This window comes from Castor canadensis, chromosome 5, assembly GCF_047511655.1.
Source record: "Castor canadensis chromosome 5, mCasCan1.hap1v2, whole genome shotgun sequence".
Taxonomy (NCBI): Eukaryota; Metazoa; Chordata; class Mammalia; order Rodentia; family Castoridae; genus Castor; species Castor canadensis.
The window spans coordinates 2,100,002-2,127,730 of NC_133390.1; the positions used below are offsets into that span (position 1 = coordinate 2,100,002).

Sequence of the window (27,729 nt, forward strand, 5' to 3'; positions counted from 1 at the left end):
GCAACAGACAGGCTGCCAAGAACTGGGGCTGTGAAGGTTCCAGAAACTCCTCCAGTGTGGGGAACAGTAGGGGCCAACCTCCCCTACAGAGGCACTGTAGGTCAGTTTCCCTCCTGCAATAGGGGAGATTCCAAGTAAACAAGGCTCTACGTTGCCCTCCCTGCAGGCCTAAAGCTAGCTCTGGCCAGCACCTGAAAACTAGACCACAGGGGATAACTTTCTAGCAATCCACCTGCCCAGGGCTGCCTACCCCCACCTATGCTGGATCAGAAGGGAAAGAATGCTCTGGAATGGGTGAAGTATGCAGCCAGCCAGTCTTCCAGCTGAGACATGTTCCCCCCATCACACACCAGCCTCCTGCATTTTTCCTTTTTAACACAAGCTTTGCCACACAAAGATCCCATGGCTAGGTGTCAACTTCACAGTCACATCCAGAGGCCGAGCATTAGTGATTTCCTCTGCATTAGTGAAGGCTCCTTTTCAGAGAGCCTGGGTTAGTTTAAGGAGCTTTATTTGTACCTCCCATCGCCAGTTTCAGCAGGCCTGAAACACAGCTGTCTGAAGTTCCCACAGTGGAAAGGAGTTAAATCTCCATGGCTAAAGGGACTGCCTGCTGCAGAAATTCCCTTGTTTTAATTAGCACATATTTACTTCAGAGAACATTTTTTAAACCAGAAATGTGGTACTTCTGGTTTTCTGATTATCAGACTTGTAGCCTTGAAATTTTTTTTTCTTCCAAAACCTAAGTATCTTGAACCACCGAACCTAAGAGCATGGAACGGTATTTCTCTACCAGATTTACATCTCAGTTTTCAGGACACACGGTGAGGCAAGTCACCACTGCTCCTCAGGGTCAGTGGAGCCGGGGTGTGGACTCTTGTCCACGTGAAAGGAGTAAAGCTGAGCCACCTGCATACAGCAGGAAACACCTACAGCTCTAAACACAAAAGCAAGTCCTGCCAGAGGCCCGGCTTGGAGACGGTCCATCAGCAGCATGTCACTTTCCCGTGAGTTCCAGCACCTTCTTCACCATGGCTCCGATCCCGTCGTGGATGTGGTGGAGTGAGGTCTCACACATGAAGGCCGGGGTCGTGACCACCTTATTTTTCTTGTCCACGTGAGCTTCGTGCACAGGAGTTAGGGAAAAACTATGACCCTCAAGGACCAGAGGGAGTTTTAGGCGAAAGCCTTGGCCTGCCCACTGCTTGCCAACCTCAGTGGCATGGCCACAGCATTCTCAAAGCGGTTCTCTTAGGTCAACCTCTGCCGACCACCCCGGTCACTGTGCTACCTGTGCCATGCAACTAAACACAAGGGAAGGGCTGGGGCGTGGTTTGATGATGCTTGCCTAGCATGCACAGGCCAGGCCCTGGGTTTCATCCTCAGCTATAACAGGTTCCTGTGGCTCCACAAGGAAGCCAACAGCCCTCGGAACCCAGGCTCCCCCACCAGAGCAGGCCAGGACCCTGCTGGACACTTCTCCCACACTGTTCTCACACTGCAGTCACCAGCAAGCAGCTCCCAGCCCTCTCGGTCTTGGGGTCCTCCCTGGATGCTCCCTACAGGCTGCCTGTGCCCTTGGCGTGCAAACCTGCTGTACTCCAGGCCTGGGGCGTGCTGCACGTCATGGACACTTGATATGCAGCCTCAACAGACAGGTGCAGAAACATAACCATGGACTCCTTGCTCACCAGCCACCCCCAAGGCACTTACCCTGCCCACCTGCCCAGGAGACATCCCACAGTGAGACCAGCAAGTACAGTTCCTGGGGAGAGGCCATCACCAAGGGTGTTCCAAAAGGCCAAAGGAGGGGAGTTCAATGTGCCACCCTCCCCTGCAGAGACTGGCTACCAGAAAGGATATGGTTACACCCTGCACACAATGCTTTGCACCCAGGGCCTTGATGGCCTCTGTAGTCCCAGCGTAAGGCCACCTGCCGCCCTCCTCCTGTTCATGACCCACAGTGACCTCGATGTCTCGGAGCACTCTGGCTGCGAGGACAGGCGCGATGCAGCACAAGCTGAAAAAAGAGGGTTTGTCAGCACAGGCCTGATGAACGGAAGCTGGACCCACTGAGTCAGCGGGCACTGTGCAGTCTTCCCTGCCCCAGGCTGTGACCCCAGCTCTCCATGTCTTGAACATTCCCTCAGGGCACCCAGGCCCCAGGACTTGGGTGGTCCTAGGGAGAGGTGGCCACAAGGGGAGCTGAGGGGCCCTGCTAAGGTTGAGCTCCCCCACAGCCCTCTGGCCCTATGGGACGCCCAGTCCCACCACTGTCGTGAGTACAGGAGTCATCTCAGAGCAGGTAACAGAAGGGGGCAAGGCCCAGCCTGCTCTGGGGTGGTCTGTCACATACAGTAGATATCATTCAAACCAGATCCCATCTCTACAGGGAAGCACAACAGGGTCACAGTTTGCATCAGCAGCCTTGACCTCTAACCTGTGCTGTGATCCTCAGAAGTGTGCAGAGCCAAGTGCTATGCCCAGGTCCACTTCTGCCCCACTGCACCCACCATGTCTGCTCCCCCTGGCCCCACTCTTGCCAGATCCTCCCAGGCTCCTTCAGCAGACATCATGGAAGCAGCCTCACTGAGCCTAATAGCACCACTAGAAATGATCACATATACTTATTAAAACATCACAACAGGCCAGGTGTGGTGTCTCAAGCCTATATCCCAGCCACCAAAGAGGCAGAGATCGAGAGGACTGCAATTCAATGCCAACCCAGGCAAAAAGTTCTCAAGACCCCATCTCAATCAATGGCTGGTGCTGTGGCTTATGCCTGTAACTCTAGCTACATGGAGTAACAGTAAGAGCACTGCAGTCCAAGCCAGCTCAGATATAAAGTGAGACCCTGTCTCAGGAATAAACAAAGCAAAAAGGACTGGCAGAGTGGCTCAAGTGGTACAGCATCTGCCTAGATATCAAGAGGCCCTGAAATCAATTCCCAGACCCACCAAAAAACCCACAAACCCTCCTTCCCCCAAAAGAACAGGTACAACTGACACTACCTCCCTCTAGTGACCTCTGAGCCACAAGACTGAGGGCCACGGCCCATGTCACTGGTAAGTTCAGGTGAGCCCACAAAAGGACCCTGTATGGGCCCTAGCCTCAGGACCAGGCCTCACGTCACAGGCAGGGAAAGGCATGCATCCCTCAGTGACGAAGAGGGACCACTCTGACCGGCAGTAGGGGAAGGCTGGGGCCATGAGGGGTGGACTGGGAACATTCTGGAAGCCAGGAGAATTCTGAGTCTCCACAAGGGGGAGAGGAGGTCCTCCTTCCTGCACTGCTGCCAGAAGTTAATGTGACAGCGTAACCACAGAACTTCTGGAGCTGCGGAGGTAGCAAGAATCCAGAGAACTCCCTCCCTCACTCAAGAGGAAGCAGTTCAGCAGTTCAGCCCAGGACCGCAGCTCCCGCCCGAGAGCCAGAGGCCACCCTACCCCAGGGTCCTGCACCTACCCGATGGGCTTCCCAGCCCCGTGGAACTCCCTCAGGACTCTCTCCACATCCTTATTGACCTTGCAGTCTTTTCCGTCCACCGCAAACGTGCTCCTGCGACAAGGGGAGAGCCCTCCTCAGCAGCTTCTGCAGAGCCCACGTGCTGCAACGCTGAGCAACCGCCCACTAGCTCCGAAGTTACTACACCACTAACACGTGGGGATGCACCCACGAGGACACCCTCCCACCCAACTGCAGACCTGTGTGCCCAACTTCCTGTGTCTCAGATGGCAGCACAGAAGGTGAGAGGCAGGTGGCAGGGAGGACACCAGCCACTAGCAGGGCCAGGCTGTGACCACACTCCACCTCCAAGTCCAGGGCAGCAAGAAAGCCCTTGAAAGGAATTCAGAAAAAGAAAGGCAGCTGCCTAAAAGTAGTAAAAAGATGCACTCCACTAAAAACAAGAGAAGACATTACCGAAGCCTCATCTTCCTGCCCTAGGGTAGAGACCAAGAGCCATGAGCCACAGGTGCTCTGCACTGTCCCAACTCTAAGTGGGTGCATCCTGCCAGGAACCAGCTTCCAGGGCCAGATCCTGTTGTGTGATGTCCCTTCCTCTAAGACTCTTACCCCAGGGTTGCTTGCACAGCGTGGAAACCTGGCAGTGAGGGACATCTACCCTCATGTGGTGACCGCGTGGGAGGGGCCATACTTGTGCTATACCTACCAAATCCCACCCTGAAACAACACACACCAACACCACCCTCACCATGTTATTAAAACAAACAGCAACACTTGTTATCTGGGCAGATCTGTGCTGCTGTTGAGCAGATAGTGCCTGACCCAGGTCTAAACCAGACTGTTGAGTAGAACACAGCACAGAACAGGAACTAGGACACCACCAGCAGTATGGTGCATGCACGATGTACACATGGGCCATCAGCCATGCTGGCACACTTGGCCCCTAGCAAATCTCCAACTGGCTTTTCACTCCATCAGGCAAAGTGGTAATGGCCAGAGGAGTGGTGTGTAAACTTGGCTCATTCTTTCTGAAAAGAAAGGCTGACCCACTGAAGTGAAAGTCCACCCGACGCCCACATCCTGCCTTGTCCTCCTGAAGACGGTCATGGTAGGGAAATCACCAGGAAAGGCACATGCCTGCTGCCTGACACGGGCGCTAATCAGCTCACTGGTTTCAGGTCAGAGAGTGGATCTGAAGTGCAATGGAGTTCCATAGCGAGGTGGACCTGGGTGCTGCTAAAGGGGCTAAGAACTGGTCAGAATCTGCAGAAAGGCATACCCTGAATGTCAGGGAGCCTAAGGTTTCAGAAAAAGGAAAGGGATTTGCTACATATCAGGGAATGAAACCATGTGTCCCTCACTTTCAGGTCCAGGTTGCCCGGAGACATAAACTCCCTGAGAACTCTGCAGGGCAGGGCAGAGGCTCTCCCTGGGCGATCAGCAGTGAGCCCACCTCTCAGGCAGGGACATGCTGAGGCCAGTACCGGAAGGACATAGTAACACACAAGAAGAGAAAAAGAAGTAGGGATTGTAAAAAGGACCCCAACCCAAAGATGGCCCATGGTCATTGCCTACAGCAGACGCCCAGACAGCCCAGTAGGAAAAGCCCCCTCCTTCAGGCAGTCACACAGGATGCCTAGCCAGGAAACAGCCTTCCATGCTGCAAATTCTGCCAGGAACTGCTCTCAGATCTGTAAGCAGAAACTGATTTTGCCACATGCACACCCCTAGCATGGAGGTAAGCGAAGAGGGCCCCTAACCCACCCTGTCAGCTGTCAAGTGCCAAGAGTGCTCAGAGGAGAGAGCAGAGAAACATTCACACCTCACAGAGAAAGTACCACACAGGCCCCACCCCTCAGCAGCTCCCCATGTTAGAGACTGTGACACTCCAGACACCCACAGGTTTTTGGCAGCTCCAAAGCCTCCAGGGAAGATGGCGGCATCATGGTTGGTTGCACTGAGCTGGGCCAGATCAGTGATCTTGCCTCGAGCGATCCTTGCTGACTCTGCCAAAACATTCCTGGGAAAAAGCACACACCAACACAAGGATCAGTGTGCAAGCAGGGCCGGGAGACAGGTAGCACGGGGCACATGGCCTGCACACACCTCACAGCTGGAACGCAGCCTATGTGTAGAAACTTAGTGCTTCCCAGTCAGCATTTACCAGTGCCACCTGGAAAAGGCAAAAGGATACTAGTGGACCTAACCCTACCCTGGTGTCCTTTAGGACCTCAGGACCTGTACCAAATTACCTGGAATCAGGGGCCACTAGGAAATGGAAACCCCTCCAAAATACCTAAAACAGACAGAATTCAGTGCATCCCATGGACAGTGGTACAGGGAACTAGGATGCTACTCCTCAGGATGCATAAAGCCACCCAAGGGTCAGCCACAGCAGGAAGCTACTCCCACCCGAGGCTTGTGGCATAGGGGCAGGCGTCAGGGACCAGGGCCCCCAGGCAGAGAAACAGCAGGTGGGAAAACCTGGGATTCTTCTCCCCCAGGTCTCCCATCTCAACCCCCACCTCCTTGTCTGAACCCAGCTGGAAGGTACCTGGGACACACCCAGCAGGGTCTATTAGCCTGCATTTGGGGTAAGGGAAGAGGCCAGGGCACACGTGCCTCGGAACAGAAATGCAGATACAGCCAGGTGCCAGTGGCTCACACCCATAATCCTAGCTACTCAGGAGACAGAGATCAGGAGGACCGAGGTTCGAAGCCAGCCCCAAACAGTTCAGGAGACCCTATCTCAAAAATACCCAACATAAAACAGGGCTGGTGGAGTGGCTCAAGTGGTAGAGTGCCTGCCTAACCAAGTGTGAGGGCCACAATAAATAAGGAGGCCTCCAAAGTGAGCCGCACTGCTTTGCATTACAAAGAAGGGAAGGGGCGAGCATCCTTACTCAGCACAGGTGACTGGTAGGTTTTTCACTTGTGCTAAGTATGGGGAGATGAAATACTCTGAAGAAGGACAGTGAATTTCTACAACAGCACTTTGAGAGATATTCTTTTGAATGCAAATTCGGGCCACCAGCTGAAACTGAGCTAGCCAGAAAGGCTGTGCTGCAGGAGCTGTGGCCCATGACAGGGAATTCTTTCAAGGTTTCCCTGCCCCATACCTGCTCTCATTCTCAGAAGGCTGCCCCTTGGTGTGGTCGATCACATGCATCTGAGGGACATCAGGGGCAAAAATCTGAACCTCAGCACCTCCACGGCTCAGGTGTACCAGGATCCTGCATGAAAGGAAATCAAAGACAACACTTCAAAACATGACAGTCTAGAAACCCTGCGTTAATGTGTTTTCACACATGGGATTTTAGCTACACATGTCCTACTTGCTTTACAAATTCATGGCTGGCTGACAACCTGAATGCCTACTGCTTCTACTCATCTCCCCTTTGTGGACAAGACAGATTCACAGAAGCAGGCTGTGCACATTATCTGGTCCCAACAACCCCATTTACACACTGGAGTGCAGGTGGATCAGTGACTCCACAGGTGTCACATTCTGAATGTGTTCAGGGTCCCGGGCTGCTGCCAGGGGCTCTGCCTTCAACTAAGGGCCACTTGGGCCCCAAGAGGACACAGCAACAGTGTGTGCAACACACCCAGAGGGGCACAGTGTATCTGGTCACTACTTAGGAAGTCCAATTCCTATCTTCCCCCAACTTTGCCGCTATGTGTTGAGGGTGAGAGACATAGGGACAGAAAGGCAGTTCATTCCACCAGGGGCAACCCTGGACATTCATGAGGGCTTCCTCTGCACTAGCTACAATATGAAATGGCAAAACATGAGACACACTGCTCTTAGTACCTTTTATAGAGAAAGCCACTAAGTCATGCAGAGTAACCTACTCAAGGTCACAGCACCAGACAGTTAAGCTGTGGCCCTAGCCACCTGGGGGGCTGTTTTATTTCCTACCTCATAGGCTTTCTCCCTAAGACAAAACTGGGAAACACAATCTGACCCTTTGTGTCCACCAGCTCAGTCACTGGGAGGCTCACTGTCTCTGAGGCCACTTCCAGGAGCACACCGGCTATGCCCTAAGGATGAAGGTCCTGCAGAGCCTCCCCCACCTCCATTTACCCTGAACCACGTGGAACAAGCTGATCTGTGGGTAGGTAGAATACCCTGCTGGTCCTGCTCACGTAACTTCAGCAAAACAGAAAACTAGAACAAACTATCTGGCACATACAGATGACACAGCTACACCCCAGAACACGGTGCAACCATTAAAATCACGTTCCTGAGGACCGAATGGATAGAAATTAGCTCCCCACGTGGAAGAAACATTTGCTAAACACGGCTAAGAATGATCCCGATCTGTGATAAATGTATTTACTGAAAAAAACAAAAACCACAGAATGTCCACTGATTATCTAACGAAAATAACTTTTGCCCAAGCCCAAGGGCAGGATTTAAAACGCACGCTCTTCCTAAACGATTAGAGGGTTCCTCTGAGGACTTACGCAGAGGCCTCGTGGATCTCCGTCCCGTCGTAGACTCCGCAGCCGGACAGCACCTGCGGGAGGAGGGGCTCTTACCCCGGGCAGAGGGCCAGCCAAGCCGGGGCGGCGGGGGCCCAGCCTGAGAAGGGATGGACCCGGGCAGCAGCCGTCGTATACTCACCAGCGCGACCCTGGCCCCCGGGCGCGGCGCGGAGCCGTGAAGGGCCGCGCGTGGGGAGGGCGCACGCCCGTCGGAAGGGATCAGCCGCAGGCGTCCGGGGAGGGACGCGAGCGCGGAGGCTGCCGCTAGCTTCGGCGCCACCAGAGTCCTCAAGGCCGCCATGGCGGAGCGGGGTCAGCGGGGTGGACGGGTCACGCGCAGCAGAGCACCGTGCAAAACAAGCTAGGACAGCGCACTAGCGGCCTCCGGCGCGCCGGCGGGCGGAGCCGCGCGTGCTCAGTGACAGAAGCGCGAGACTACGCCCCGCCCCGTTTTCTGCAGCGCGCGCCGGTGGGCGGGGCGCGCATGCGTAGATGTGGGCGCTCAAGACCACGCCCCATTCCGTTCCCCCGGAGCGCGCCGGGAGGCGGGGCCGCGCCTGCGCATTCTCCGGAGGGCGCCTTCTGCCCGTCGTCCGTGCCCTTCTGGTCGCACACCCCTGTGACAGCCCTCAGCGCCTCCTGTTCATGTCCCTAGGATGCGAAACCACTGCCCCAAGATTCCTGAAAGCGGATTTTAACCTTTATCAGCGTCGTAACCCAATAGCCGCCCCACACTGAACGCAGCGTCATCAAGCTGTGTCCATGCTTTGCGGGCCCCTCCGCCCGCACCCTACGCGCGGCTGCCGCTGTCCACAGACGGAGGACTGAGGACTGCTTTCCTCTTCCCTCTGATTTACCAGTGCTCAAGTTTTCACCTAACTCCGATGGTCTCTGTTGGATGACTGCAGACACGGAAAGCCGGTACTTTCTCCACCGTTACAACTTCACTGTGCGTCCTGCAAGACGTGGGGGTGGGGGTGAAACTAGAGTAGCAAATAGACATTACGTAAGATACGAGCCTCCCATTTCTAGGGACAGACCCAGGACGCCGTTCTGAACCTGCCCGTTGCTGGGAAAGCTTCCATGGGTGTCCTAGCTTCTCCCTCTCCCCTGCGCACATCCAGGAAAGCAGATGCCTGGAGTTGTTTCCACCTAGGGACAGCACCCCTTTAATGTTTAGAAGACACAAAGTGTAAATAGACAGGTCCGGGAGTACACAGCACATGTGTGCAGATCAGAAAAGGGGTTGGTGGACCATGGCCCAGCACCCTTACTGGGGTCCAGGGCACTGTCCAAACAATTCTGTGGAGTTCCAGTTCGTGGGTTTGAAGCAAGCAGGCATCAGGTCCAGGTGCCTGTTTAGGGGTCACTACAGCATATCTGCCCAACCCACACAGGGTGTGAGAATAGGGGGCCAGTCAGGCCACATCCAGCTGTCCAAAGGGAGGTGGTCACAGGGAGCAGAAGAAAGCAGATAATATGGATGGATTCCACTGAAGAGACCAAAGGATGACTGAGCCCTGCTTCTGGTGTGAGAAAATTACACTTAGGTTCAAAATGGATGAGGGGTGGGATGAATATGGTACAACACTTGCCTGGAATGTGCAAGGCCCTGAATTCAGTCCCCAGCACCACAAAAACAAACACAAAGGATGACAGGAGGACATAAAGTTGTACAGTTCACTACTACAGATAGACCCATGGGATGGCACTAAAACCAAGTTGGCTCCAGTCCAGGAAAGGAAATGCTACAAGGCAGACTGACTCAAGGGGTCTGTAAGGCCAGGATGCTGCTGCTGGCCTGGAACACAGCCAGGGCAGAGGCTCCTGGGTCCCACTGCAGCACGCACACAATACCCACCAAAAAGCCTGAAGTGAGGAGGAGAGATACTGGCCATTCTGCATGGGGCAGGTAACAGCTTGTGATTCTGTTGTCCAGTCTAAATTGCACACAGATACTGCGTAGGAGCAAACTCCCCAGTGATCCCAGGCCCAAGCGTGGGCCTCGTACCTCTGGTCTGCAGGCCTCTGAGTGCATTCCAGGTGACCAGAGCACTTACAGGACACCCTGACAATCTTATGATGGTGTGACAGCAGTGGCTCCCAATACATGGGGTGTCACCCCTCCCCCCACCAGCTCATATGGCCTTGTCAGCTGGGGTGGTAGGCAGGCAGTTATCAGCTCCACTCCCCAGAACAAGATTCAGTCAGGAGCTATTCAGTGACCTGTGGGTCACACTGCTGGTAAACAACAAGCTGGGCTGAACACATATGCACATACACGTCCACACACATGCACACTCACACACATGCAGTATTGGTGAAGTGCCACACTGAGGTGGAGGAGCTGTCCCCTCCTGTGTGGTCAGTGCTGACCAGCACAGTAGGCCTGAACAAGCTTCCCTGGGAGAGCTGACTGGTGGTGGCCCCGGGGTCTTGTCACATACACCCTCCCCAGGTCGGAGTCCAACAGATGCTCCCTTCCCTGCCCACCAGCATGACACCTGGTTTCTCACACTCAGGGTATGTTATAAACATTTTTAATTCAGAGTTTAGACTCAGTTTTCATGTTTTAGAAAATCCCATGTTTTATCCCTAGGTACATCCTTAGAGCTTCATATTAAAAACACAAATAACTCTCACACAAAGTTCAAGGCCCACAAATGCGAGCCTGTTTCCCTCTTGGAAAAGCAATGTTTACAGGCATCCACACTGCCAGCATCCTGGGCCTGCTGCACACATGTACCCATGTGGCACTGACCAGTTGGCTCACTGCTGGGCTGCATGTGCAACTCACAGGAAAGGCGGGTCTCCAGTCCTCATGGTGGCACCTCAGAGCCCTCTGGACCCCTCACACTTCCTCGGTACAGGCAGTACAATGGCTCCACTGGTTCTCTTTGGCTGTCTTAACAGAACCCATTGGGCAGCTCTACACCAGCATCCCTCCTTCTTCATCGCCAGCTCCTCCAAGCAGGTGCAGACTGTCCTCATCAGAGGCTTCTGCCTCCTCCTCCTCCTCCTCCTCCTCCTCCGTTCCCAATGGCTCCAGGGTGTGTTTCATGCCTCGCTGCTTGGAAACTGCTAGAGCATACCGGATGTTGTAGCGGTTCCAGTCACAGCTGTTAGCACAGGGCACCAGGTCAGTGCAAGCACTCACCGTTTTCCATTCCATCCTCTTCGGTCACTCAGAGCGCAGAGAGGGATCCTCTCCATCAGTTATTTCCCCACACTCACAGCACAAAGACGCCACCCCATCACCACCCACAGCACCACTGGTAAGGTGCAGATGTGAGGTGAAAAGGTTAGAGGGAAAGCCACACCTTGCACTCGCAGTAAAGTGAGTCTATGCACATTACTCTTCCCCAAATCTATACAAAGCCAGCGCATGGGTGTGTTGGCACTGAGTCACCAGACAAGGAACGAGCCTAAAAGGCGATGGACCATCCTCTTCTACAGAGTAGTGGAGCAGGGGAAGGCTGGGCACTATACAGTCTCCCCAAGCAGACTGCAAACCAGCCCAGCCCCTCCAATCCCAGCTTTCCAGGGGCAGCCAGGACATAGAGGAAGAAAAGGTGGGAGGGGGAGGGGCTCGCTCTAGATTCGGATGAGAGGACCATGGGACCACAGGGCCTAGACGCAAGCCTCAGGCCAGGGACCGTGGACAAATGAACAGAGGAAAGGCCTTGTAGAAGCCCACCCAGGACACCTGACAACTGCTCAGTGACAGACAAGTTTTGTCTTTACAGCCCAGGCTCTGCTTAAGGAAAGGGATCTGGGGACAAGAAGTGCACAGACCACCAAGAAACAACTTGAAGGAGGAGCAGGAGTGGACTAGCACTGTTCCGAGCATGTTAGGATAGTTCGCTCACAAGCACCATCCCCATTCTCCTGCTGGGGAAACCCATGTATGCAGTCGTCACATCCGAGGAATCAAGGCTGTCTGGCCCCCAAGCCAGCTCCTACTGCCCATACAGGTGACTTATACACTCCAGGACTATGATGACACAGCCCTCCTGCGGTGGAAGGGCCCTGACCACACCTCCCACCTCGATCTCCTCCAGCTGTGGATAGTGCTCATAGTGGCTCTCCTATAGCAACAGCCACAACTAAAGATGGTCATCCCCAAGTCCTACCAAGGGGGGCAGATGGATTCAGTTCATCCCGGCAGGTGAGAGAATGCACACCTCTGATGCCAGAACCTCTGGCCCCTAATCAGATGATACAGGATGACAGTGTGCCCAGCCCTGTCCCCACCCACCCCCCACACGTACAGCTTAGCCACATCGTCCAGGTGTCGCTGCAGACTCTTCTGAAGAAACTGAACTGTAGGCAGCAGCTGCCCCGCCCTAGAAAGGAAGCATACTCAGTGTCAGTGTATGACAGTGACTGGGACAGTGTGGTCTCAGTGCGCACTGCATTTGCTGTGACGTCTCCCTGTCACCAGCACAACCAGTTGGGTGAGTAACACATGCCACAGGTGAACAGTCCTACCTAGCCTTCAGCCTCTGTCCGTGTGTCATAAGCAGCTTCTGTGTCCAGATGAGGTAGAATTCCAGGTGTCGGGAGGCTTCAAAGGAGGAAGCTAGAAACTCAAGTACTTTCTCTACATAAACCTCAGGAAGAGAAGTGCTGACAACTTCAACTGAAATGGAAAAATAGCCATGCTTATTCTGCAAAGAACTCAGATTAGGAGAACAGATGGTGACACCTTGGCCCCTCTGTACCCCTGGCTCACTCTCGTCTGGCGGCACAGCCTCCAGGGCCTCCTGTGTCAGCTTCCTCTCGTTGAGCCGGAAGGCCATGAGGATGGCCCGGGTGAACTCTTGTTGTCGCAGAGCCTCACGAATACATCCAGGAGTGACGCTAGTGTCCAGCTCAAATGGGTCGAAGAGCATCTGGGCATCCAGGGAGAAGATGAGGAGCCCCTCCGTGCTGGTGGCTGCCCAGCAGCGCCCTGGGGAGTGAGCAGTGACGGGCTTCCTCAAAATTTAAAACAGACCATTTCCCACCACTTTTTAGAAGATAAAAGGTCCTAAATATGTTGCCTTGGGCCAAACACTGGCACACAAAAGGGAACCAGATGCCTTCCTTCCTCCCCACCCACCCAATGGAAGGCACCGCTGGGTTCCCTCTGCTGATGTCCTCCCAGAGCTGCCCTGTGCTCCTGTGAGCCACGTGCACATGCCCATCTCCACTGCCTGTACCAGGAGCCAACCAACTTCTCAGGACAGATAGTTTCAGCTTTACAGGACACACCGTCCCTATTATGGCTGGTCAAGCCTGGTGGCAGCCATAAATACATGAATGAACAAATTTCGCTGTCTCAGAAAAACCTGAGTTACAAAATTAGATGGCTGACAGATATGGCCTGCTGGTTCATAGAACACACGAGGGCAACACATGTGAGCTATTCCACACTTGCAGTTCCCTCCATCTGTGCTGGAGAGCACTGGCTGACAGCCCCCTGCTCTGCTGTGAAGGGAAATGTGCACACAACAGGCCCTGTACTTGGTGATGGCAGAGCGCAACTCCCAGCATGGCCCTGGACCAGGTGAAGGGCACCTATTCTGTTACCCACAAGCAGGGCCAGCCTCCCGACACAGCTCATCATGTCTGGGGTTGGAACTTCACAGCTGTCTACCCTCAGGGAAAAGGGTGACCAGTGGCTAGCAGGTTCAGTGTCCCATCCTTACAGGAACAAAACACTGTCCGCAGCCTGCCAGCAGCTCTGACTGATCTTGCCTCTAACAAAGGCCCCAATACCATCAGGGTCAACAACCATTACCCAGGACTCACCAGTGGGAGAGAAACGCAGTGAAGTCACCCTGATTTCAGGTTTAAAGTGGCGAGAACTCATATCACCTGGGATAAAAAAACAGACTTGTTACTGGGCAGCAAATCCCAGTTGCTCACCTGACAAATGGAGGCCACCCTTCAGGTCCACCGTGCTGACCAGGGGTTGACGTAGGAACCCACCAAGAAAGCAGCCTCTGACCCTGCCTACTGGGCCCTGTGCCAAGTTCAGGCAGGAAAGGCACTTCCAGCCTCTTTGCTGGCCCAAAAGACAACCTGTATGGCTTCTGAGGCTGTCCAAGTACTGCTGATCTCCATGGGACTGTGTACCAGTGGATAAGACCTGGGAACACAGGGTCCTGAGGACGTCCAGCCTGGTCAACACACAGTTCTTCTGGTCTAGCAGGCCCTCACCCAACCCAGGCTGAACCCACTGTGTTCAACACAGGTCCTAAGGCCTACATGGAAGCATCTGGCTTTTTGAACGGCGGATACTCATCATGACAGTCTACCTGGGACCCGGGTGGTCTGAGTCATAGAACACCTATGAGGCAAAGGCACTCTGGTCCTCTAATATACCCTGTGCCCCAAGTGGCCTCTCCTGCCTGAAGGGGCGGGCCACCCAGCACCTTATTGTTGGATCTTCTCCAGGTGCCCTAACTTTCAGCAAAACATCACTGACTCCATGAACTGCAGCCCAGCTGAGGAAACAGAAGAGAATACAGAGGGACCTCTGCTTACCTTTCTTGACGCCTGGCAATGGAATTGCAACACCGTTTTCTTCTCCAGCATCTTGGTCAATAAGTGCCAGGTTGCCAAATTCCGTCATCTTTCTTCGGTTCAGAAATTCCTAGAACAGCAGAAGCCCTGGATGCCTCACTCACATCTCCCTCTTGCCCACGTGTCACCAACAGTAAATGAGCCCCTGGCCACAGAACCTTCTTTCAAAGCCTGCTGCAAATGGGCAGGGATGAAGGCCACTGCAGTGGAGGCACAGGGCCCTGCTTGGACCCACGCCTGCACATTGGCATCTCAAGAATGGTTTCTCACCCATGGTAGGATGTCTGTCTTCTATGTGAAGGTGATTTCTGGATTTTCCCAGAAATCGTTAGGAGGGTGGCTGGCTCCAGGCATGCACAGAAGCCTCCTGCCCAATGGTGGGGCCTGGGCAGATGAACCCAGGCAACTCTGCATGTCTGCCAGAAGCCTTGGCTGCTCCTTTACCCTCACTTAGTATTTCGGGGGGAGCCAGCGTATGAGGAAGGGCCAGGGCCAGGGCCATGGTCAGCAGGGGGGCAGACACCAGTGGAGACAATGAGGGCATGGCCCTCCTACACTGCAGCCAGACAGCCCAGGTGCAGGCAGAAAATTGTGCCAGGGCAGGACCTGCCAGAGCCCTCTTCCTTTGTTCCCTCCCTTATGGGGCTAAAGTGTCTACCCCAGAGCCAGTGCATGCTGGACACTCCTACACTCAGAGCTACCTGCCCAGCCAACCGTGAAGGCAGGGAAGATGCCAGGCTCTACTGGGCAGTTGGATCAGCCCAGGCCTTACACTCAGGCACGGCCACAGGCCATCTCACAGCCTGTCCAGGGTCCGGCATTGCTGCTCACCTCCATAGCATCCAGAGAGAGGTTGCAGGAAAGCTCAAACCTCTTCACCAGGATCTGCTCCCGGACGTGGTACAGGCACACAAACTTGGACATGCCCCCTGCCAGGATGTTCTGGCCATCCGCAGAGTAGCACAGTGTGGTGAAGGCCCTGGGCGGAGAATACAGGAACTGAAGAGCCATACCAAGGGCAATTTGAAACCAACTTGAAGGGGTAGGAGACCCTACACCAAACACCCAGGAAAGTGCAGACTCCCCTCACTGATATCTTTCAAGGGTCCCTGCCTAACCTTAGCAAGTCAGTTACACCCACGACCTCCAGAGGTGCACATACCTGCTCCCTTCCAAGATGGTGCCAACTGAGAGGAAGGAACTACCTGAGGCGGCCAGAAGGCAGGACAGGACCACATGGCTAGCATCCATGTGTGCACAAAAAGCATCCCACCTACCACCAACCCTCCACAGCCTCTCAGTAGGGTCTTCCAGTCCTGCAGCACGCAGGAACAGGCCCTGGCTGCCCTGTGGGCCATAACTCATGCAGTGACCTCAGGTCGGCCAATGATTTCCCAGATATGACAACAGTGTACAAGTCAGGTACAGTGGCTCATGCCTGTGATCCCAGTTACCCTGGAAGCTGAGATCAGAAGGATCACAGTTCCAGGCCTCACAAACAAAGTAAGTCCCTAAGACCCTATTTCAACAGAAAAAGCTGGGCATGGTCACACCTGTCATCCCAGAGACAGCAGGAAGTTTGAAAATAGGAGGCCTGTGGTACAGAACGGCCTGGGCAAAAATGAGACCTTACCTCCAAAATAACCAAGAGCAAAAGGGCTGGAGGTGTTGACTTAAGTGGTAAAGCACTACCTCAGCAGGTGCAAAGTCCCCAAGTATTGCAAAAAAAAAAAACAAGGACCAGACACACAGGATGCCATCTAAACTTAAAACTTGTGTCAAAGAACACCACCAAAATCTGAATAGGTGGCTCTTCAGGAGTATCAATAAGCCACACACCAACAAAATTTTGTGTTGTGGACCCAGAACTCCCACAACTGAACACACAGCAAACTACCTGATTTTAAAACTGGCAAGAGACCTGGACGACACCTCTCCACAGAATCTACCAGCTGCCCAGCAGTAGGGGAAAGGCACTTTAGAACCCCTAGGGGAGTGAAAACCACAGCCACCTACCCCACACCCACCACAAGGGCTCTAATTAAAAAAAAAAAAAAAGGTGTGGCTCAAGTGGTACAGCACTTGCCTAGCATGCTAGAGGCTCTGGGTTCCATCCCCAGTATCACAAAGTTAAAAAATAAAAACCCTCCAGTGTGGGTGAGGATGTGGAGAAACGGGAGCTCTCGTGCAGGTCAGGTGGGAATGTTTTCCACGTGTGGCGAACATTGGTGTAAACACAACCAATGTGCAATGCGGCCACTGCAGACCCAGGTCTACACCCGACAGAGCTGAAAATAGGCACTCATTCACACAGAAGCCTGTAAGACAGACTCAGTACTTCCTCATGGAGGACAACTCCCTCTACAGAACAGGCCCCTCAGTCCCCAGGGCCTAGCTATGGGGACTCGGTCTGCACTGGCAAGCCCAGAGACTGAGCGCTATGCCCACGAGCAGGTGGAAGGAGCTAAGTGCTCACTCTTACCAAAGGAGAGGATTCGGCCACTGGCCTGCATGTATTCAGCAAATCCAAGGCCCCCCTACTGGGTGTGATAGGAGTCTGGACTGCAGATGCAACCTCTCTTCTGCAGGGAGCCCCTACCTCCACCCACAGGAACTTGGTGGTCTCAGGAATAAGGACCACAAAGGAGGAGGCTGCATGCAACATGCCCCAGGGATCCTGGGTCAGGCAAAGAGACCAGGTCTGCCCACCCGACCAGCTAACAGAGTGTGTGTGTATGTGGTGGGGAGATGAACACAACACAGCTGCGGCTTCTGCAATGCTCTCACCAGAGCCCTGCCCCTGTTGACTGAGTCCTGACACTCACTTGCCCTTGGCTGAGTGTTTGGCCGTGATCTTGTCCAGCTCCTTCCTGCCTGTCTTGAGGTCGTGTCTGCCCTCGATGGAGCCGGTCTGCAGAGCATTCTCAGGGTCCCAGAAGGTGATCTGTGAGTTTAACGTAGCCACAGCCAACTCTGCACCATCAGGCCGAAAAGTCACAGCCAGAGCTGGAGAGAAACAAGCCTCAGGCTAAAGGAGAGCTCCAGAGACAGGCTCTCCTGCACAGGCTGTGCCCTCAGGTGCATGGGAAGCTCCTCCAGGAGAAGCACCAACCGTAGTGGGTAAGGGTGCTGCACACACCAGCCAGGCACGGAGGGCACGGCACAGTCAGATGAGGCAGATCGGGCTTCAAGGACTGACTGGGGATGGCCTGGCTGGAGGTGAGGCTGATGGGTGAGTCACAGCAAAGGCTCTTCTGAGAGGAATGTGGGATGAACTAGGGCATGGGGACAGGTGGAGAGGCAGAGCCCCAGGAAAGAAGTGGGCAGCCAGGCACCCCTACAGCAGCTTCATACTTCTCCTAGGGGTGCAACCCAAGCAGAACACAGACCATTTGCTAGGAGATAATGCTTAAACTCAAAGGCAGTTCTAGAAAACAGCCAGAAGAGGCAGCAACTGGAGCCCAACTAAGACTCCAGGGCTCCCAGCCCGACACGAAGCGACTCAATGGTAGACTGAGCCTCTGGCCATGCTGCCAACCTCAGGCTGCTGCTGGCTGCCGGATTTGGCAGCACTGTTCCCTCAGCTGGGCCTGCATCACACGCACACTGCGGAGGAGGAGCGCTCAAGAAGAGCAGAGCTGGGCGACGCACTCGACTCTATCCCTCCGCCCTCACCCTGCTGAGCCCAGCACAGCTCACCATCAGAGGTCAAGGCCAGCGTCTCTTTGGTTCGCCAGCTGTCGAACATGTCCCACAAGCGCACCGTCTTGTCCCAGGAGGCACTGGCCAGTATGGACTTCATTGGGTTAAAACACAAACCACTAATAGGTCCCTCATGGCCAGACAAAACCTATGGCAGTGAGGTAGGAGGAGGTGAGAGAGCTCAGGGCAGCCTGGCCAGGAGGAGACAGTTCTCTGCTCCAGCCAGCACATCAGCCCATACAGCACAGAGCTGCAGCCTCTCCCCAGTGCCCTCACAACACAGCCCCATGGGACAAATCGGCTCTTACATCAAGGAGCCTGCCTGTCTGCATGGACCACACAAAGATCTCGAAGGAGTCCTGGGCTCCTGCAGAGACAATCTCCCCGCTTGAGTCAACAGCCACGCAGGAGAACTGGGTGGGGCGGGGAGATGTGAAGGTGCGAAAGTTTCGGTACCTGCCGGGACAGTAAGAGCGCCACGCTCAGTACCCTGCACTAGACTCCATAGCTCTCAACTGCAAAGGCAGCTGGGCCGCGGCTTTGCCCTCTGCCTCTCCCCCACCTTGCACCTCCCACACAACCTGGCGCCCTTGACCGCAGAGGGAGGCCCTCACCTGTGAAGGTCAAAGGCTCGCACGGTGCCATCCATGGATGAGGTCACGATGACATGGCCAGTGGCAGTAAATGTCACGCCAGTGACACCACTGGAGTGCTCTGTGAAAGTGATGAAGCAGAAGCCACTGAGCGTGTTCCACACCTTGACCTGTGGTAGAAGTGTCAGGAAGCCATGAACACAGCTATCCAGAACCTGTGCCCATGCCCCCTCACTGCCCCTGAGGCCTGAGGAGACCGTCTGCCCTTTATAGCCTCCTGTCACCTCCAGTGGCTGGAAGAGACGTAACCGAGGCAGCCCAGCAAGTACCAGCTAGCTGCTTGCTAGCACCATAATACATCTTGGACACCCAACCCTCCCCATATAAATTCCACTAAAAGCCGGGCACCAGTAGCTCACACCTGTAATCCTAGCTACTCAGGAGGCAGAGATCAGGAGGATCACGGATCAAAGCTAGCCCAAGAAAAATAGTTCATGAGACCCGAGCTCAAAAAAAAAAAAAAAAACCCATCACAAAAAAGGGCTGGTGGAGTGGCTCAAGGTGTAGGCCCTGAGTTCAAACCCCATTACCACGCACACACACAAAAAAACCACTAAATGGCTAAAATCATTCCAGAAACCCAGCTTGGTCTAACAAAGCACCCGAGTGCCCACCTTGCCGTCGTCCCCTCCAGTGACAATGTACTGCCCATCAGGAGAATAGGCCAGTGACACCATGCTGTTGAAGTGACCCTGCTGCTTGAGCACGTAGGACTCACTCTGCCACTCCCAGACCAGCAGCTGGCCCAAGCCTGTGGGCACAGGTGAGCAAAACACACAGCTCAGACACCCACCCAAGAAAGAAAGGGCCCAGCCTTTATACTCAGTACGGTGCAGGATGTCCATCTAATCCTGCAGCTCTGCCTCAGCCAGGTCTGGGCCTCCCTTGTACCAAATCACCCCCACTGCTGGAAGCACGGGCGGTAGGAGGCCCGGGGAGTGGGACAGCTTCCACCCAGCAGGTGGCTACGGCATAGCTGGGCAGGGATGCAAGCACCTGCTGCGGCCCTCCAAAGGCAAGGGCCAAGGCACCATTCAAGGAGTTGCTGATGGGATGGGAATTCTAGTAAAAAGCCATGGGCCTCAGGTTTAGAGGAATAATTATTCTGGAAACTTCACTGAATATCCCTTGACACGTGAGCCACCCCAGAGCTGCTCTGGTCCTGCTCAGAACAGGCCATGGGAGGCCACTTTCCCTAGAACGCCGGCCAAGAGAAGGCCATGGTCAGGCTGGTCAGTCTCAGTGGTCTGCTCTGGCTGCAGCCCAGCTCTCTGCCCTGAGCGGGGCTGAACCTCAGGCACGTTTTCTTCAGGAGGTTCTGTTTCTATAGCTATAGAAAACGCACCTGAGCAGCCAAAGGCAATCCAGTCCCCGGAGCTGTTGATGGCGACTGAGGCTATCCTCTGATCTGAGATGCTGAGCAGAAAAGCATTAGACAGGGTGAGCAGAGGAAAATCCATCCCGCCCAGGGCCCAGGCATGAGGGGCCACCCATGCCTGGCAGTCCCTCCTGCAACCTAAGCAACCTGCGGAACCAGCATTTTAAATTTCCTTACATTCCAAAGATGAAGAACAGAAAGAAAAACACACGGACAAAAAGTGAAAATGCCAAGATCCCAGAGAACATCCAGGCCTGGGATGCATACAAAATTCCAGAGCAAGGACTCACCTCAGGGAATGGATGAGGTTGAACTCCGGGAGCTCATGCAGATGGAAGATTCCGGAAGCAAAACCCGTGACCAAGAGGTGAATCTTCTTATGATATGCCGCAGCTGTCAGGTTGTTAAAGTCTCCTTCTTTATTGAAAAAGTACCTGAATTGACAGGTGGAGCACCGTAAGGGGAGGACAATGAGGTGGTGGACCTGTCCCCTGCCCACCTCAGTTGGCTGCATCCAGGCTGCACCTACAGCCCGTGCTCATTCTGCTCCATCCCAAAGCTCTGGACCCCAGGACAACCTTAGGACCCCACTCCCACCAGGCCAGAAACAGTGGTAGTCTGCACTGCGGTTGCTTCCTGCCAGGGCCTCCACCTCCTCTAAATGGCCCCTGCTCCGATCACACACGAAGGTGACCCTGAAGAGTCTCCCCAGACCTGCCTCCCTGTGCCTCCCTCCCTCCACATCAGCATCAGCAGCCCCTGCCCAGTCAGTGCTCCCCAACCAGGATGGGGCCAGCTGGAGGGATCCTGTAGCCCCCACAGGCTAAGTCCATGCAGACCTGCTCTAGCAATCCCCCCCCCCCACACCCCTAGGCCCAGCTGGTCCTCCCCACCTGTCATGTCTTTAGCTCCTACACAACCCAACACCCCTAAGTCCAGCCCAGTCTGGCTGCCCCAGCCTCCCTCCAAAATTCTGTCCTCTTCTCTCCCTCATATCAGCTTCCACCCGAAGCATGGGACTCTCCAGAACATACCTGACTATGGACACCTTTTCCTCACCCATACCCCACTGTACTGCCATCTGTCACCCTAAAGGGCCACACAGTCCCTCCACTTCTCTCAACTGGGAAGAAGCCTCATAAGAGTGGTGATGTGTTCCACCTCTAAGACCAAGGCCCAGCACACAGTGGGTGCCAAATAACTGCTGAATGGAGGGTCCAGGCTAAACCACCCATATAGGAGGGCAGGTTATGGGCACTGCCTGGCTACCCACAGCTGGTAACCTTATTCTTAGGTGACAACGACCAGCTTCCTCACATGGCCAGAAGTGGGGCCAACTCCCTGCACTCCAGGTCCAGGACAGCTTCTCAGCTGGTTCAGCTTGGAAAGGGGCAAGATGGGCAGCCATGGGGGCGTAAGGCTGGGTGTGGCCGTCTTCCAGGTCTGTACAATCGAGGCTGTCCCTGGCTTTTAGGTCTAAAGCAAACAAAGCACTTGGAGCCCCAGCTCAGCGCCTGGCTGCCCCCAGCTTTCTGTACACTCATTTCTCATCCCATGAGATTCCATGGCTTGTGCTGGAGCACATCGCTGCCCCTGCTGCCCCTGCATCCCCAAGGCTGAGGCCTCTCCCACACCAAGCAGCACAGGAGCTGGCAGAGCCACAAACCTTCCTGCTGTGCTTGAAGTGCCTGTCCTCCTACTCCCTCCAGTCCTGCTTTCTTCCTCTGAACGACTTACCAGCCCCTGGTCCAAGCCACAGACAGCTTGGACCAGAGGCAGCATCAGGTTTTCTGAGTTCTGGGTCTCAATACCCCAAGCACTCAAGGAGTATCAAATCCAAGTCCACAGACCTCCAGGGCCTCAGCCCCAAGGACCCCTTGTGTAGCTCCTAAGGGTGGAGAGCCCTCTGCAGGAGCATAACACCCAGGCAGCCGCCATCCTGGAGACCTACTTGGCCAGCCGTGAGTACTTCACTTTTCCGGTCTTCTCCTCCTCAGCTGGAGTGGCCTTGCCCCGGATGGTGGTCTCTCTCTCTCCCTCCTCCTCCTCCTCTTCTTCTTCTCGCCTCAGCAGGTCTGCCTTCCAGCCCGTGGGAGCCTTCAGCTTCAGGCCTTCTGGAGGCGTGTCACACTGCCACACACACAGGGCTCCGTCCTGGCTAATGGAGTACAGCTACAAGGGAAGCACCAAGCTGAGTGTGGGCTTTTGGGTGCCACTCCACTAAAATCCCCCTGTGAGCTGAGCAGAGTGGCTACTGTTAGTCCCCAAAGGTTCCCAGGCAGCTGGGAGAAGCAGCAGATGCTCAAGAAGGGGACCTGAAGCCCAGCCCCTAGGTCATTCCTTGGTGATGTCGCTGGGCTAATGATCTCAGGCACAGGACATACGTCCAGGCTGTTGGACTCAAAGAAGCAGGCCACGATGGCATCCTTGTGTCCCCCAAGCGCGTAGTAGATGAGGTTGTCCCAGCGCTCAGCTCCAAACACCCAGGTGGACATGTCCTTGCTCCCAACCACAAAGCACCTAGAACAGGAAGAGGAGCTGTCAGGGCTTGAGGCCCAGCACTCCCACCCTCATGGTCATCTGCAGCCCTCCAAAAGGAGCTTTAAGACACCACCTGATCCCCTGGTAAGGGTCTCCCAGGCAGGCTCAGACCCTCCATGCACAGGGAAGGTGGCCCACAACAAGTATCCCCTCTGGGGACAGGAGCCAGCTCCTCACACCCCCCGATGCAGCCTGAGACCCCAATCCAAGCAAACTGTTCCCCATACAGGTAGTCAGACTGTGGGACTTGGAGTGTCACCATACAGAGGCAGGACAGCTTGGCCATGTGATGGCCTGGCCCAGGCTCAGCATGCTGACAAACACAGTCTTCATTCTCCTCTCACTGGCGACCAGGCCTTGATGCAGAAACCACGCAGGTCCAGTGGCCAGAGCCATACCAGCACCAGCCTCTCTTGTGTGGCAGAGCACAGTGGCTGAGAAGAAGCCTTGGTAGCTCTAGGTTGCTCCTGACAGCATGACTGGCCTGCGTTTGGTGACAAACTATGTCATAACCCTCACTTCTATGAAGACGAGACTCTGTCACTAGTTTCCAGTGACAAAGGCACAGGCAAGCAGACTTGACCTGGAGCCAGCTGCCTGTTCCTGCTGCGATGGGTAGCACTAGCTTCAGGCAGGGATCATTGGACATTTTAAAATACAACCCCAGCGTACGAGCAGGAGCCATTTTCTCTGCAGAGATGGTCACTGGTGGCTCCCCAGCCTCACCTGGAGTCATCCGTCCAGTCAATGCATGTGGTCTCATCATACGGGCCGAAGTAGGTTTTGTCAAGGACAAATGCATTGAACTCTCGCTTCTTCCCAGGGGCATGGTACATCTGAGCGATGTTGCCCTTTGTGACCACAAATTTCCTACAAAAGAAATAGGAACACAGCAACAATCAGGGCCAATGACGGCCCAAGAGAGCTCAGAGCCTCGAGACCCAGCCTACTGCCCTGAGTGCTGCCTCTTCTCCTGCAGGAGGGAGTCTGAAGGGCAGGGGCTGCCAATGCCAGAGGTTGACTACCCCAAACCCGACTGTGAAGGAACCGACCATCCTTACCTGCCATCAGGAGAGAAGGAGACGCTGTGCACAGAACCTTTGAAGTGGAACTGGTGCAGCACTGATCTGCAGACCAGGCTGACCAGCAGTGCAGCACCCCCTGAAAGAGGCCAGAGTGTGACCCGCAGCCCCCAAGACCCCGACACAGACATGGCACACTCGCCCTATGTGCACAGTTGAAACATGGGAAGGTGCTGTGCATGTCTACCTGGGGCCCTGTACTGCAGCCCCAAAGGCTGTAAGGTTGACTTCCACCCTGGCCACTAGCACACCACGCAGAGGACACCCTGCTCCCCATGGACCTGACTTTGCTTCCTGACACTCTCGCGCCCCTCCCCCTCCTTCCCCTGAAATGCAGGTAATCACCTTCATCAACAATGATGGCAAGGCGGCCATCAGGGGACAGTCCCACACACTTGATGTTGTACCTAGTGGCCAGGGGCAGTGTGTCAGATCTGTTGCTGAGAAAAAAAAAAAAACAAGTGCACAGTGGGTCTCCTGTCAGCAGACAAGGGAGTCAGGGGCCACCCACAGGTGGCCCAGCAGTGATCCCTCTCCACGGGGTGTGGGCCACATCACTGGCACCAGAGTTCACCAGCCATCCAACCCCTCCCACGTCCCCCGGATACAAGAGTCCCTAGAGAAGGAAGTTTGGCAAGAGAAGGACAATGACCACGGCGGCAAGTACTTTTTTTTTAAATGGGAAAATGTGTGGAAAGAGAAAAGCAGGCAGTAGCAACAGGGCATCTTCAGTGTTAGAACTAGGCTCTAGCTTCATGATCATATTGTCCAAATTTTCTTCAAGGACACCTCCTTCCCCTGGAATGTTCATGAGACATTCTTTAAACAAAATGGTAACAGTTCTCACAACCCAGCAGCAGTACCACTGCTGTTCCATCTACAGTCAGGGAAAATGAGGCCCAGGGGCATCCAGCTGCAGCTGCAGAGCAAGACAGACCATAGTGGTCTCCAAAAGAGCCGAGTCCTTCCCTTTGACAAGACAGGAAGGGAGCTATGCATTTGCTCAGAACAGCTAAACTGGAACAAGCAAACTACCCTCAGCTGCCAAGCTAGCCATTCTAGACCTGCCATCAAATGGGGACACCAGGGAGCATCAGGGCTCCCGAGGAAGGTCTGTGGTGGCTTCAACACCCCCAGCACCCCTGGCCGTGGGATGCCCCTCTGATGGAGATGTGCTAACCTTGAACCATACCTCCTGCCCACCATTGCTTCCATGGGAGTTAGGTCCCTTCCCAGGAAATTGAGACAAATGAAGCACAGTTTCACTTTAAAGGGTAACGTCAGCATCCTAGATGCAAGGGCCCTAGCTAAGACAGGAGAGTGAAGAACAAAGAACCTGGAAGCAACTTCCACTTCTGACCAGCTGACCTCACTAAATCCTGTAGCCCTCTCAGGCCACTTTAACTGGCAGATGTATCACAAAAGCAAGGCGAGGAAGATGGTCAGTCTTCATGCAAAGCCCAAAGTTACTGCTTTGGCATACTCACTTCTTAAGATCAAACACGGTGACTCTATTCCCCACAGGACTGATAACTGAGTTTCCATCACATGTGAAATGTAAGTCTCCACATCGATAAACTGTACCCAACAAATTTGAAAACTGAAAAGAGAATGAAGCTGTCTTAACATGAAGAAAATAGTTTGGGGTGGGCACAGTGGCTCACACCTAATAATTCCAGCTACTTGGGAGGTGAAACCAGGTTTGAGGCCTGCTCAGGCAAAATGCTGGCGAGACCCCATCTCAACCAAAAGCTGGGCATAGTGGCATGTGCCTGTCATCCCACCTATCCAGCAAGCATAATAGGAGGAACATGGTACAGGCCAGCCTGGTGTAAACTGAGACCCTAGTCAAAAAATACGTAAAAGCAAAAAGGCCTGGGTGCGTGGCTTCAAGTGTCAAGTGCCTGCCTAGCAAGAGCAAGACTCCGAGTTCAACCCCCAGTACCACCACCCCAAAAGAAAAAAAAGAAAGAAAGAAAAATGAGAGAGAGAACAAAAAAGAGAGAGAGAGAGAGAGAGTCTTGATTCCTTGAAAATGGCAATGTGAGCATCAAGGCAGAGGTGTCACAGCAGGCCCAGTGCAGGGTCCCTGTTCAACACAGGTGACACTTTCCAGGCAGAAACAGGAAGAAATGAACCCAATTCTCAAAAGCCTATGGATCTCAGCCAGGGGTAAGAAACTCCCAAGACAGGACACTTCTGCCAGCAAAGAAGGCAATCCGTGTTACAGGAAGAAAAAACCTGCAACAGTGAAACAGGAGCACCCATGGCTCCATGTATCCGTGTTCTGGGCCAGGGTCCTACCAACACAAGCACTCACTAAACAGTAGATGCTGTCGAGTGCTCGGACACCTACACCTGTGTCCTACGTCCAGCACAAAGTGGTATGAGAAATAAAAATTCAATGGGAAGTGCGAACACAGCACATCCCTGCAGCCTGGTCAGGAGCGGCTTCTGAAAAGGTGGTGGGAGGCTGCTTAAGTTTCTGAGCTGGAACCTCAGTGAGCACGTTCCAGGATCTGGGGTTTTAAATGGTCAGCAGCCAAGCTCTGAGACACATTCAGTGTGCACTGCTTCAAGGACTGGAGGCCCTGTGAGGAGCTGGGTATGGTGTTGCATTTGGTGTTGGAGGACGCAGAGGAGGAGCACTTTCAGGGCCAGCACGGGGTTGTCTGGATAGGCATGTGAGGCAGGTTGGGCCCAGCAGCAGGGCTGATGGAGCAGAATCACAGGCCCAGCCTGGAAGGAGCTGGGCCTCATCAGGGAGAAAAATCCCAAATGGGAAGGGCTGGGGGCACCTGATGTGACTCGGTGCAAGGCCTTCGAGCACTGGGACAAACATGCGGGGAGTGGAAAACCCACCAGTGCTTCCTGAACAAGCCGGCGTTTCAAATGCTGCAGAGATGCTCCGGTCACGGTCGTGAGCCCAAGTCTCACCTGGCTCTCAGCCGACAGAACGATCCCCTCGCCGGCCTCGGAACCACGGCTCACACCTACACTTCCCCAAGCTCACCGGGCTGCCCCTCTCTGGCCTCCTGTCCCTTCTCTGCCCACCCGCCAAACGGCTTCCTCCCTCCTCAGCATCGCTCCCCGCTTCAAGCCCGGCTGCCTCCCGTTCGAAAACGAACCGCGATCCTCCTAGACCCACCCCCGGCCCGGGTCCAGAGAAAGGCGGCCGCGGTGTCCCCAGCTAGCACGGGGCGCGTCCACTCCGGCCCGCCACAGGGCTCGGGCGGACCAGAAGCCTCGCTAGTGTCACCCAGCGCCCGCGCTCACCCGGTAAGCGAACTTCATCCCGGCGGCAGCACACGTGCCTCAGAGCTCGCGCACACACTTGCGGGTGGGGGCCGCGGACCGGCACTCTCGACACACACTTCCGGATCTGGCCACGGACCGGCACTCACGGCGCACACTTCCGGATCTGGCTGCGGACCGGCACTCACGGCGCACACTTCCGGATCTGGCTGCGGACCGGCACTCACGGCGCACACTTCCGGCGCAGGAGGGCTGAGGGCTCGCGCTCGGAAGAACCTCTGCAGCCCCGCCACGCCTCGGCCACGCCCCCTTCTCTCCCCGCGCAGGGTACTGCGCAGGCGCGGAGGGCGGCACGGTGCAGCGGCGGAATGCTCCGGCTTGGGAGCTGCTCCCAAAAAAGAGACTTGCACTAAACGGGTGTCCGCGGTGGTGACAGCCCCGGGAGCTCAGCTGTCCAGGTCCTGAGATAGGAAGTCATGGAAAATCCCCAGTTTCCCCCAAAATTAAATCACGTGTGCCGGGGAGCCAGGAGCAAGGCTTGGGGAGTGAGAACAAGCGTGCCTAAAATGTCTTTTTTCAGACGTGTAAT

The 27,729-nt window shown here is 54.8% G+C and overlaps 2 protein-coding genes across 2 annotated transcripts; both read right to left on the reverse strand.

Moving 5' to 3' along the window:
* Nucleotides 1-494: 494 nt before the first annotated feature.
* Nucleotides 495-8,367, reverse strand: Gatd3 (glutamine amidotransferase class 1 domain containing 3). Its single transcript, XM_020172056.2, has 7 exons — nucleotides 8,096-8,367; nucleotides 7,936-7,988; nucleotides 6,585-6,698; nucleotides 5,366-5,485; nucleotides 3,466-3,558; nucleotides 1,864-2,020; nucleotides 495-1,126 (listed from the first exon to the last, which is right to left on the reverse strand). Exons 1-7 carry the CDS (start codon nucleotides 8,255-8,257, stop codon nucleotides 998-1,000), a joined length of 828 nt encoding a protein of 275 aa, XP_020027645.2. The 5' UTR covers nucleotides 8,258-8,367; the 3' UTR covers nucleotides 495-997.
* A 2,113-nt stretch (nucleotides 8,368-10,480) lies between these two features.
* Nucleotides 10,481-27,316, reverse strand: Pwp2 (PWP2 small subunit processome component). Its single transcript, XM_074072538.1, has 21 exons — nucleotides 27,162-27,316; nucleotides 25,373-25,485; nucleotides 24,231-24,325; nucleotides 23,865-23,964; nucleotides 23,530-23,673; nucleotides 22,647-22,782; nucleotides 22,214-22,434; nucleotides 20,553-20,696; nucleotides 20,230-20,300; nucleotides 19,499-19,635; nucleotides 18,846-18,994; nucleotides 18,540-18,687; nucleotides 18,229-18,379; nucleotides 17,355-17,535; nucleotides 15,361-15,508; nucleotides 14,491-14,599; nucleotides 13,753-13,818; nucleotides 12,692-12,910; nucleotides 12,448-12,598; nucleotides 12,228-12,302; nucleotides 10,481-11,075 (listed from the first exon to the last, which is right to left on the reverse strand). The coding sequence occupies exons 1-21, from the start codon at nucleotides 27,177-27,179 to the stop codon at nucleotides 10,886-10,888; spliced, it is 2,766 nt and encodes a 921-aa protein (XP_073928639.1). The 5' UTR covers nucleotides 27,180-27,316; the 3' UTR covers nucleotides 10,481-10,885.
* Nucleotides 27,317-27,729: the final 413 nt, after the last annotated feature.

Excerpts from the sequence above, each read along its gene's own strand:
- Gatd3 (XM_020172056.2), bottom strand. The coding sequence starts at position 8,257 with ATGGCGGCCTTGAGGACTCTGGTGGCGCCGAAGCTAGCGGCAGCCTCC. Across the intron at positions 3,559-5,365 it reads TTTGGAGCTGCCAAAAACCT|GAGCACGTTTGCGGTGGACG; the intron begins GTGGGTGTCTGG and ends CCCTTGTCGCAG. Across the intron at positions 2,021-3,465 it reads GGGGCTGGGAAGCCCATCGG|CTTGTGCTGCATCGCGCCTG; the intron begins GTAGGTGCAGGA and ends CTCTTTTTTCAG.
- Pwp2 (XM_074072538.1), bottom strand. Across the intron at positions 20,301-20,552 it reads AACCTCATCCATTCCCTGAG|CATCTCAGATCAGAGGATAG; the intron begins GTGAGTCCTTGC and ends TTTTCTGCTCAG. Across the intron at positions 11,076-12,227 it reads CTGGACGATGTGGCTAAGCT|CTGTGACTGGAACCGCTACA; the intron begins GTACGTGTGGGG and ends CTGTGCTAACAG.